A 12336-nucleotide genomic window follows, 5' to 3' on the forward strand; every position below is an offset into this window, starting at 1 on the left:
TTCGACTTACCACGATTAAGAAAGTAACTGGGCCGACGAAGCTTGAGAGGAAATGGTTGTCCACCCGCAGCCAGCACCTGGAGAGGGAAAAAAAGGTCATTAAAAAGCCTAAATAAGGTTCAAGAGATTGGAGTAGTAAAGAGTCAAATCAATGAATGGCCTCATCTGTCTATTTAAAAAATCTCATGTAATTTAACATTTACAAATGCTGTCTAATTACAGCAGATATAATTTTAGCTTGTGAACAATAGTATGGATGGGAGACATATTCCAAAAGTGTCCCTCTTTTGGCCGAGCGGAACTGAAACGGTAATCCTTTTTTTTTTTTTTTGCAAGTAATTTATATAAACGGTCACAAATCAATAGCGCAAATATGTAAATAAAATTGCCACAAATGGAGATGTGTCAAACACCAAATGAATGTTTACTTAATCAATTAGTAAGGTATGAATAAAACCAAATTCAAGTCCAATCATGGCTTCCTGAATGATGTTTTGATCCACTATTACATTTTAATCTGCTTCCAAGTACGCATCTCAGTTGCTGCTTGATGAAAATCAGATGTTATTCAATAAAATGCTTATATGCTATGATTTTAAAGTGCGGTGAAACGTTACGCAACGTTATGCATCTTCGCCATCACTTTGCTTTCGCGCGGTTTCTCGGCCGCAGCGGTTTTGTTTTTGCGATATATTTCCATAGATACCAAACTCACAGTAGCATCTTCGCTACCGAGGGAGTAGGAAGTATGTAACTTGACATTTTTCTCGCTGTTGCCATGGTGAATTGAGATATTAGGGATCCATTATTTTGTTGTTGTTGTGGTCATGCCTACGCTCAGCTCAGGGTGAACGTACAGGAGGTTGACTCCACTAATTTGGATCAGATGCTCTGGAACTGAGTCACTTTTGGATTTGGGAGGATCCCCATTCAGCTTTTCATCCACAGAAGGCAACTCGTCTTCAAAGATGAAAACCAAATCAGAAAGTGGGGCGGCATTTCTTGTTTGAATAATTAATGGGACAGGACACATCTGAGGATGAGAAACTCGCTCGGCGGGGAAAGGCTCAGAGTCGAGTTGCTGTTCCTCCGCATTGAGATAAATATTTTGGATTCAAAATCAGATGCCGATATCTGTCGCAGATTCATCTTGAGTTGTCAAGCCGAAATAGATTCGCCCTCACCGTCCCAATACTTTTGGTGACAAGCGTCAACAGCTCAGCGCACTTTAGCTACAATTATGCCATAGGAATGAAGATGCAAAATGAAAATAAATAAAGAATTCTTTTTGCTAGCCAGCAGAAGAGAAGCACATCAACCTTTAAATGACAAGGTCGGCAATTACCCGCGTGCAAAGAATAAAAATAAAAAAAACTGTAGGTCAGAGAAGCTAGCCGGTGCATTCATTAGTGTTGCGGCTTTACTCTTGGCCAGGGTGTAAATTTTCTAGCGGGCCAGAGAGAGGTCATCGCCATCATTACCGAAGTGACGGAGTAGGATTGGCGAACTTACGCTCGCGGCGTGCCGTATCTGCGGTAGTCGACGGCCGCCGAGAAGCCCACCACGGCCGCCGGGAAAAGGTAGCCGGCCAGGTAGTAGTACTTGCGGCGTGAGAACTCGCTCTCAAACACCTCCACCAGCATTAGGTGCAGCTCCACGCCCTCCAAACACATCCAGGCGAAGGCCGCCAGGAAACAAAAGTGCAGGACGCCGGCGATGATGGAGCACACCAGCTGACGGGAGAAAGAGAAGTTGAATTGAGGTGGAATTTCCGTCAGACCTTAAATGGGGAGTTGAAGACGAGGAGGGAAAAACAAAACAAAAAAAAAGCTAATTAAGCGGTTACCTTGGGTTCGGTCATGTTGATGCCCACCAGGAAGATGAGCTCGCCGACAAAGAGGTTGAGGCAGAGGTTCTTGTGGATGGTGTTGTGGTCGCTCTGCAGGCCCTTGAAGAAGCAGAAGGTGTACAGGCTGATGGCCAGGCACACCAGCGACACGGCGATGCCCATCCGAGTGATGACGGTGAGGAGGAGTTCGTGGACGCTCCCTTTGCTCTGTGAGCAGAGACATAAAAGGTCGCAACAGGAATGGGGAAGAAAAAAAAAAAATTCAGACGTGCAGGTTTCTATCAAAGGTTGCGCAATCTGTTCATGCTTGTTTGGCCTTGCCGGAGATCTGCGGCCCACCGAGTGCCATTTGGAGGGAGCTGTAATGCGGAGCTACTTGTGGCGCTTTCATCTTTCTGAGGTCAAAGATCTAAAAGGTAAGCCCGTTTCACACAAAAATGAAAATAGCAGAGTGCCGCGCGCAAAATATCACTCCTGCAAGTCGGGCAAATCCTCCTATGATATTTGCACTTTTATTGAAGGCGAGGGCCGCGGCGGAGGTGCTGCGAAGGCAATTGGCGAGAGGCTAAGCCCTTCCTCGGGGGGCTCCGCTTTCAAGCTGCGGTTAAGGTTGAGGTTAAAACAGATGACGGGGGGGACGGGTTCACGAGCGGGGGACGCATTATTCAATCAGCCGCAAAGCCATCCCCCCCGCATTTACGACGGCCCCCGTCCTCGCTACGTTTACAATTCGTCATGTCATTAAATTGCATTTGGTGACCAAAACGCAGGAAGGAAGTTGAAGCTGCGGCCGTCCCGTTTTCAGCGATTCTCCACCACGTATGTGTGAAATATTAGACGGTGACCACAGTGAAATTGAATAAGCTCCTCCCCCCCACTTACCACATTCCCCCGGTGGGCCATGAGGATGGCAAAGTTGGTGAGGTGGTTGCAGGAGCACGTGGTGTGACTCTTGTTAGTGTCCAGCAACTTGCAGCCCTGAGTGGACCAGTATCCCATCATGCTCCGCTCGGAATAATTCCAGAAGGAACAGTTGGGATTGTAGTAGTTCTCCTTCTGCACGGAAGAGGAGGGGGAAAAAAATGAATCATACATGAGCGGCGGGCGCGCTGCAATATGCATGGCCGCACCTTGTACATTTTCAGGCCTCTGACGGCGCCGGCGAGGAGGGGAGCGGAGCGCGTGTTGTACAAATAAGTGTCAATTTATATTCTTTGAGTGCGCGCCAAGGTGGGAAGGAAGTGCATGAAAGGGATCCAAATTAGGGAATAAAAGAAAGACGAGATGCAACGAGGGTTACTATGGCGACGCGCGGATGGAATTCGACTTTTGTGATTCTCCGCTGTGATCTGGGCTAATTGCTATGTGTGACAAAAAGTGCAACATTGACGTTTTCCGTCTAATGGCTTGCGTCGGCGGATTTGCGCGCAGCTGCGGTCTTACGTCCAGGTGCTCCAGCGTGAAGATCACGGGGTCGGCCACAAACACGCGGCTGGACTCCTTGGTGATGGAGGCGGAGAGGATGTGGGAGTTGACCGTGAGCGAGAGGTTATGCGCGCCGCCGTCCCCGAGGCCCCGCAGCGTGGCGTTCTCCGTGCTGAGGAACTGACCCAGGTGTTTGTACAGCACAAAGACCAGCTTGGCCACACCTGCAACACATCACGCTCATGAAAGCGGCGGGGGAGGAGAACACACACGCAGGCATGAAATCAACCTCGGAGCAGAAGAAAGATGACACTTGAGGGATTTGCTTTATTTCTTTGGGTGGGAGTTGGGGGTCATGGTTTACATAGGGTTTGATACTTTTTTTTATTTGACATGTATTCTAGAGGATATTTTTTTTAATATTATTTTTTTTAATTTAAATTTGTTTTTAATTAATTAATAAAAATAATTCAAGAGAATATTTGTTGATTTTTTTAATTTAAATTTGTTTTTAATTTCATGAACTGAATTACATCAATCATTGTCATTACATATTTGTTATGGTATGATTATTATTATTATTATTAAAACTTGATGTGCAACAAAAAATGAGGACAGCTTCATCTAGAAAGGTTGACTTGCAATTGACTTTTTTTTTGGTACTATTGTGTGCTCTCACCATTTTTACTGTTGACTTTGACCGTGTTGGAGGAGAGCTGGAGAGTGGATCCGCCCCTGCTGGTCTGTGGGAACCTGAAGTCCTGCACCTGGCCGTCTGTGCTCACCACGTACACATCCATCACTGAGAGGGGCAATGCATCGGTTACGGGAGGCAGAAAAAAAAAACAAGACAAGAATGGTTAATAGAGCAAAAAAAAAAAAAAACAACAAACGCAACCGTCAGGTGCTTGTTGAGGTTCATTGTACCGGTGAGAAAACAAGACCCCATGCAGTGCCATTTACTTACCGCCAAATGCGTTTGGAGGATAGAAAAGAAATAAATAACAAGGAATTGTGCTTGCAAAAGGATGAGCGTGCAGCCTTCCTGCCGCATGAATGTCAAATATTCAGAGGATCAAAAATATCATTGAGCTTTTACTTTGACGTCCTCAACACCCCCCACCCCCCGTGGCTTTAGATGACTCTGGGCTCCATGAGCAAATCTCTGTGAAAATCCTCCAAATTCCCACAGCCCCTCCTCTCCGCCGCCGCGCCAGCTGCCGGGTGGCGCTGCCTTTGATGTACGAAATTACCGACGGGGTCAGGAGGACGCCGCCGCTCGCTGGCTCGCACCAGAAAATGGCCTGGCTTTCCGTAGATAGATGGCTCCTGACAGACAAAGATGAGGGATTGCCCTTCTTCAGCCTTGGCTGTCTGTCTTGATTTTTTTTTTTTGTTACTTCAAGCGCTGCGTTTGCAACCAGGCTCCAGTGTTGCTGACACTCAGCCGGAGGTGTTGTTCGGGTCACCTGCTAACTGGATCCGAACGGCAGCACTCGCTTCTTCTCACCTCGTGAAAGGAGGTCGGGATATGATACTTTCACTTCAGCTCACCGAGTGACACCTGGGAGTGTTGAAGTGACTCGAGAGCCTCGCGTCATCTATTTAAGTAAATATCTTGACAAGACTGCCGACGACAGCACAAGTTGTTTTGTGTAACATGAAAAATGGAAGTGATAAAGCCACAGATTGGGTTGCATATTTTTTATTTTATTATTTTTTTATATTATTTATTCGTTTATTTCAGCGATTCTGTTTTTTTTTTTAATTTATTCGTTTATTTCAGCGATTCTGTTTTTGTTTTGTTTTATTCATTTATTTCAGCGATTGTATTTATTTATTTATTTATTTTACATCTCCAAGGTATTGCAAATCGGCAGACTACTACTTCTGACTTAAATCCAAATTCTGGGAGGCACTCAAGGGACCCAACAATTAGGCAATTAAAAAGCACGTTTTGAATAATCGTCCCCCTTTAAAGCGTGAGAAAAATGGTCCTTTGACTCTGAAATTCTGCTTTTGTCTACCGAGGTCCCTCATTACTTCAGAGATACCTAAGAACTGCCCACAGCTCATTAAAAAAAAAAAAAGTATTAATCAGCGCCCGGACAGGGAACAAAGTTGGCGATCAGCTCAGGTAAATGGCCAGGGCCACGCCAGTGGAACAATGTCCTTCACATGGCGTCTTTGTTTCGAGCTCCGGGAGTGTGTTCCCAGTTCATCCGCCGCTCGATGAGGTGACTTGCCTGATGGAAAATCAATGAGGTAGAAAGCTAACCTGACTGATACCACCTTGAAGAAGAAAAAAAAAAAAAAAGCAAAGAAAGAAAAGCGCCGGTGGAGGATTACGCTCGTCTTGGAGCGGCGGAGACATTTCCTTTTACTTTAAGATGGCGGCGGGCCAGCCAGCGAGACGAGTAATAGGGCGAGTATTGTGAGTGACGGGCCACTTACCGATGTTCTCGGCGGGCACTTTGACGATGGACGGCTCGATGAGGTTCTCGGCAAAGACGAAGGCTCCTTCCTCCAGGGTGTCCAGCATCATAGTGGCGACGTGCGTTTGCTCTGTGGTGTTCATGTCGCGCCACGACTTCAGAGCCTCGGGCTTCAGGAGATTGTTCACCGTGTCCACGATGGCCTGTAACCACGCGTCAAATGTCAGCCATGCACATTTTGGGTTTTATTAACAAAACGGGGGGAGGGAGTGAGGGGGGGGGGGGGGGGGCGACCGATAAAAAGGGCATGCATGGCCGACAGTGACAACAACTGATATATCGACAAAATTATGACCCAAGTCAGCTCAGGAGAAAGGAGAACTTAAGTTAAAGGAAAACAAAAAGGAAGCATCTTTTTCCACCTTCGCTCATCTACTTTATGGAAGAAGAAGAATGACAAAAGGCCACAGGGAGAGAGCAACCCCCCAAATATTTTTTCAAAAAAAAAATCCAGCAAAGAATATTCTTGAGCCTGTCGTGACCTTGAATTCACCCCCCCCCCCAAGGAAGACGGGGCATTATCATCAAATCCGTGTCCAAAGTGGCAGTCTGAAGCAAAATGGTGGAAAGAAATTGCCTTGTTTTCAATGTCAATCCTTTCATTTCCTGCTTTATGATAAGTTGCAAGTAAGCTAAACATTCCACGCGAGTATCGTATGTTGGTAAAACAACGCCGACCTTGCCAGCGCTAGTTCAGGACTCCGTCGTATTGTTTATTTCTATATTCTTACATTGGTTAACCATGAATAACATTGTTTATATGACAACTATTATGTTTACTTTTTTTGATTTTGTGTATTATTATCGTTCATGTGACCGAGGCTGCTGTGGAATATTTTGTCGAAGGTAAAACTGATGATAGAGAACAGAGCAATTGCCATGTTTGGCTGAGAATAATTTTTCAGTCGCTATATTATATCATGGCTTGATGCTTCTTAATGGTGAGTCCGAAATCACGATTGGGTTTGTGTTTAAGGTTACTAATAATTGGTTCATATTTAGAACCAGAATGGGAACAGAAACAAAACAAATTTGTAAAAAAACAAAAAAAAACCATGAAGGGTAGCTCTTTTCTTTTGAAGTGACATTTCGAGTAATGAAGACCTAAAAAATTTGCTTGCATAGAAGCATTTTTAGGGCGCTAACTCACACTGAAAACTGCAAATATAACAAGTACTGAACTATTATATTATTTAAAAAAAAAAAAGACTACAAACGGAATTTTGTACAGCCTTGGCTCCATTTGAAGAGCCCGCGAGAGGCTGCTTGAAAGCAGTTGGAAGTTGTTATCACAAGTTGTTTTTTTCCCCCACGCTGTACTGATATTTACATTCATGTGACGCTGTTTCAAACCACTCAACAAGTTTGACATACCGCCAAAAGTGTATCGCTAGCCAGAGGCTGAGCAGCATTGTATTTGTCTATGGAGGAGATCGTTACATCCTGGCTGGCGCGCTTTACTTTGGAGAAGAAGAAACACCTGACTGATGGCTGGATTTGAATTTGATTTGAATCTTTTTTTTTTTTGTTAGCAGAAAAATGTGAATGAGAGTCCGAAATTAATTCCAGAGATATTGCAACAGGGGGACAATTTTTCATTTTATTTGATGCTATAGAGAAGACGGCACAGGAGATGAAATGAATTGTATAATGTGAAAAGTGACGCATAATGCCACTTTGATCACACTTCTGGCTGACAGGGAGGTGCAATTATCGCCGTGGGAAGGCAATTATTCACACGACGTTTCGCGAGTCCAGAAGATGACGCAGCGAGAAAGGACGTATTAGGGTGTGAGCGGGAGTGAGGAAAGAAATGAAAAGAAGATGGAGCGATAGCACAAAGATGGAACGCTATTGACACTCGCAGATGGAACGGGGTTCATGGGGAGGCAGCCAAGCACACAGTGTGTAAAACAATCAAGGACATTACGCAGAGATGCTGAGAAAAAAAAAAAAGTTGCATGCTTCCAAGACTCGGAACAAAAACGTCATGTTAAAGGCTCTCTGATTGTACCTTCATGTACGCCCTGCATGTCTTCTCCCGCTTTTGAAGCTTTTCACACAAACACGCAAAATAAAGAAAGACAGTAGTGAGAAACAGGAAGTGCCAAGTCAGGCCACTTACCATAAATTACAAGTGCTAATGAGAAGAAGAATGGCGGAAAAAGAAAGTCTTTAGAGGGATCGTCTCAAACCGATGCGACACCTCTTCACACCGAGATGTGAGAAACGAGGGAGGGGAAAAAAAAAAAAAAGCTGTGGTTTGGATGTGGGATTCTCCCTTTGGCATCGCAAGCCAGAGGATGATAAACAATGTACCATGAGATTATTTGTACCTTCTGCCAAGGAGAGAATAATAAACGACAAACTCCTTTTGTGGCTCTTGAATGACTCCCCCTGCTTTCACCCAACTGAGTCCAATCACAAACGACGGCACCCTCACAACAACGAGATAAAAATGTTCTTTTCGAGGTTGATGTCTGAAAGTTATTAATTCTGCTTTATCAGCATGCTCGGTAAAACGTGGGTAATATATTCAGAGCAGAATGGAAAGAATGGACTAGAGGAATAAAACGATATCTTATGGAGGCAGCCATTTTTTTTTCCATTTTTTGAGACTACTTGTGTGTTCCTTAAGTTACTCTCTAACAATTAATGACTTAAAAATGATGTAAGTTCCATTTGGATAGTCTACAATTAGAGAAAATCCCACGTGCATAATAATTTGCAACACTGTAATAATCACATTTATTTAGCATTTAATGATAATAATAACTGTTGTAGATGTTTGATACCACTTTTTCTCACGATACCGATACCATGAAACGATACTATAATACGTTTGATACATAAAATTCCCTTCCAAGAGAATGACAGATACTTTTAAAGACCTATATATAGAGCAAAATTCAGACCAATTTTCTATCCCTGTAATTTCTACTAGAAATTAAGGCAAGTATCGGCACAGATACCGATACTCGCCCATCCCTAATAATAACCAAACGACTTGTTCCATGCATTAAAAAGCACATCCTGCCTACTCAAGTGATAAAATTAGAAGACGCCCACTAGCTGCGATCCTGCGAACAAACGGGCGTCTTTGGGTGCAAAACATTTTGTTTACAGATTAGGCGCCGTCTGAATAACAATGCGCGGCTTCACAACCGTCAATCACCTAGCCATGCGGCGGAGGTGTTGGAACATCACGGGCGTTTGATGCGGAGCGCACCTCCTCGTTCGTCTGCCGCTCGGTATCGTTTGCCGAGTGGCTGTTCTTAAAATAGCGCCGTGTTGAATTCTCACAGCATTCCCATTTTGGGTCCATTTCAAGCAAACAAAAAGGGGTCGCTGTGATTCTTGCTTGTATGTAAAACAAGGGCACGCGCCGCCTCGCCCGGCCGGCATCCTGCCGTTTAACCCCGCTGGGGTAAGACGAGAAGATCACAATGGGCCCTAAAAAGGATCACGCGTCACAGTACCTTGTTGAAGCTGCGTCCTGCCGAGTCCTTCTCGCTGGGCCTGAGCTCCTGCAGCTGAGCGTCCAGGATGTCCACCAGCTGCTCCATGAGGCGCACAGAGGAACTGACATCACCAGCGAAGACGGGGCCACGCGTGTTGAATGCCAGCTCATTGGCTAGGTTGGCTGCGTTCTCGCCGCTTCGGATCTGGACGTGCCGGCGGGGGGGTTGGGTGGGAGTGGAGAGGGGGCAGAGTTTAATGCTATTAGCGGTGAGTTGTGCTGCATCACAAATAAAGCTTTCCCACATCTGCACTTGGTCAATTTACTCTGATTTATCCTGACTGATACCAACACAATAATTTTTTTTACCCAATAAAATTATTACAGCTATATTTTTGCCCCCCCCCTCAATTCTTCAATAAACTGGGCTATATTGCCATTCAGAAAAATATTAATTAAGCGGCAAAACACAGATTAATCCTGGTCTATTACAAAATGTAACCACGATCAGACCAAAATAAAAAACTACAAGGATGCTTTTCACATGCAAATATGTCCTCACTATGGAATAAAAACAAAATTTCTCAGGCAATTAAAAGTGTTTGTTGTTGCTCCAAGTCAGCTTTGAAGCTGTCGTCAGCGTTCACGATTTATTTTGCAGCTGCTAAACTCTGCAACATGAAAAGAAGTTGGAGTCAGAAATGTTTTTAAGATACAAACGTATTTTTATGACTCGCTATCTTTTTTTTTTCCCCTTAAATCTGACACGTAGTTTGGGACAGGAGCTCGGTTCCCATTTGATGTATTTGCCAAAATGTTTCCTGACAGCACCCAGGAACTCTGTCTGAACTCGCTATGTCTGGGATGTGTTTTTCCCCATCGTGGCTTGCATCAGATACGTGGCGCATTGTTTTGTCGAAAATCAAAGTGGACAAATCACTGAAGAAATACGCTGTCGGCCTTTGATTGTCGCCGCCAAACGACTGTCGCCTTAACTCGAGACAACCACACTCGTAAGTGGCGAGCTCGTGAATTTATTGCTCTCAGATGTTTTCAAGTATGGTGGCCTTAACGGGTCAGAAATAATGTTTTGGATGTTGGCACCCTAGGTATCAAAGTGACTTTAAAGTATTAAGTCGCAATAGACGCAATGAGACAGGTTGGGACAGAGTCTCAATGGAAAAATCCTATTAGCATTTTTATGCTAATTTAGCATCTTTAGCTAAGAATAAACAAGTACCGGTAGACTTAATGGGACGAAAATAATTTGGTTAAGCATTCGGTTCAATACGAACGGGTTGTATTGTAAAATCAAGTATGAATTCCATATCCACGATACAATTTTTTTTTTTTTTTGCAGTGAAACGTCATTTCTTTTACAGTTAGTTCTACAGTTTTTTTTTTCCTTACCTTTTGTGCTACTTGAGTCACCCAGTGGGAAGTGCAGTTGCTGAGATCCGGGCCCTTGGAGCACCAGCTCCCTGCCACTGTGCACAGGAAGGAGGCGACGCCTGCGGTAGCAGCGAGCAAACACACGTTGGAGGGAGGCCAAAATAGCGGCGCTCGGATATTCCCGCTTAGATTTCACTCACACACTTCGCTGCAGGAAACTAAGTGTTCATTTCCAAACATTGCTTAAGCCAAGGCAGCTTTGTAAGGTATAAGGGAAAATAATCATAGAGGGGGATTTTTCTTTTTAACAGTTAGCTTCCCCGACAAGACACGTTTGAAACACTTCAAGGCCGGGATAAAAACACCAGATTATGGCTAATGAATGCCTATTCTCTGACAACAATGACAACGCGTGTAGTCCTTTTTCCCTTTTTAACCCTCCTCAGTCAAAACAAGTCTGAATCGGGCTTTGATCGGACGCTTTTTAATTTGACAGTGCTGTCGGTGTGTGCGCGTATGAGACGAGGGTGCTAAGGTGACGCTATGCGCGGCTAACAATTGTCAGCCCAGCCGCATAATGGCCATCAGCGCGCCGACGCTGCCGGCCGGCTTTGATGTCGAACACTTTTAGCAACTGGAACTAATTCTTATCTAATATGACCGTGCGGATACACTCCCGCAATTACGACTCCGAGATAGTAGAATTAATGGTGCTTATCGCAAGACGGTTGCTTGACTGTCCACGCACTGCTGCTTTTTTCAGATTTATATTTTGCCCCACTGGAAAAACGAATGCGGTAAAACTGTCGCCAACAGAGAATCTTTTTTTAACCGTCCAGGGATTTTTTTTTTTTCTTCAAGTAATGTGTTAGCATAGTGTTGAAATAACCAGTTTTTTTAAGCTAGCTCTTTCGGAATACATGTCGGACAAAAATGGCACAAAATCAAAACGTTTTTTGTTGTATTGGTGACAATTTTTTGGTGGTCAAAACACAAAATACACTATGAACAGAAAAGGCACTAACATACAAAAGTCTCACCTCTGGTGCCTTTAGGGCAGGGCCTCTCCACGGTGGATCCCATGTGGGTCTGGGGCCAGTCGATGGCCCGCTGCTGGACGGCCTCGCAGAAGCGTATGGGCGTGGGCGGCAGCTCCGGCAAGATGGGCTCTGCCGTCGACGACCCTCGGGTGTCCTCGAACGGATCCCTGCCGTCCCTCGGGTCCGCTCCTCCGCCCGCTGAGGGGTCACCTTGTTTTTTTGCGGTGGGCGCCGCTGTGGCTGCCATGACGGTGGTTGTTCTTGGTGGCGGCAAAGAGACGCCAACTGGTGCCACTGAAATGAGTGAAACATGGAGATGTTAGTGAAAATAAATAGATTTTTTTTTGTTTTTTACTCACCTGCAAATGGGGGTGGGGGTTGTTCACATATCTGGAGTTTTTGTTGAATAAACCAGGAAAACTATTGTTGTCACTTTGTGGCCTAAACCAGGGCGATTGTTATTGCTATTCTTGTGTTGTAAAAAATTAAGGCCAATTGGTCTAACTCACTTCTAATAAAAACAGAGCGGGCTCTGGATGCTTTGTTTTAATAAACCTGGGCAGATTGTTGTAATAAACCAACAGAGGTCTATTGGTGAAACTGTGTTTTAATAAACCATGACCAACTCTTGATTACTTTTTAAAATAAACCACGGCCAATTGGTGAGACTTTAAA

The 12336-nt window shown here is 44.6% G+C and overlaps 1 protein-coding gene across 11 annotated transcripts in view; it reads right to left on the reverse strand.

The window, feature by feature from the left end:
- Positions 1–12336, reverse strand: part of LOC119137572 (adhesion G protein-coupled receptor L2-like) — a 68293-nt gene that overhangs the window by 12323 nt on the left and 43634 nt on the right. For 7 of the 11 annotated variants that reach the window (XM_037276992.1, XM_037276983.1, XM_037276985.1 and 4 more), the window contains 11 exons: positions 11662–11955; positions 10640–10740; positions 9249–9434; positions 7784–7822; positions 5729–5912; positions 3954–4076; positions 3293–3498; positions 2732–2905; positions 1847–2056; positions 1513–1733; positions 11–77 (listed from right to left, as the gene is read on the reverse strand). In XM_037276992.1, coding sequence (XP_037132887.1) covers positions 11–77; positions 1513–1733; positions 1847–2056; positions 2732–2905; positions 3293–3498; positions 3954–4076; positions 5729–5912; positions 7784–7822; positions 9249–9434; positions 10640–10740; positions 11662–11955 — 1805 coding nt within the window. The remainder of the gene's footprint in view (positions 1–10; positions 78–1512; positions 1734–1846; positions 2057–2731; positions 2906–3292; positions 3499–3953; positions 4077–5728; positions 5913–7783; positions 7823–9248; positions 9435–10639; positions 10741–11661; positions 11956–12336) is intronic. The other 4 variants (XM_037276991.1, XM_037276990.1, XM_037276986.1 and 1 more) reach the window with 1 other exon arrangement.

Source organism: Syngnathus acus, chromosome 17 (genome assembly GCF_901709675.1).
Source record: "Syngnathus acus chromosome 17, fSynAcu1.2, whole genome shotgun sequence".
Lineage (NCBI taxonomy): Eukaryota > Metazoa > Chordata > Actinopteri > Syngnathiformes > Syngnathidae > Syngnathus > Syngnathus acus.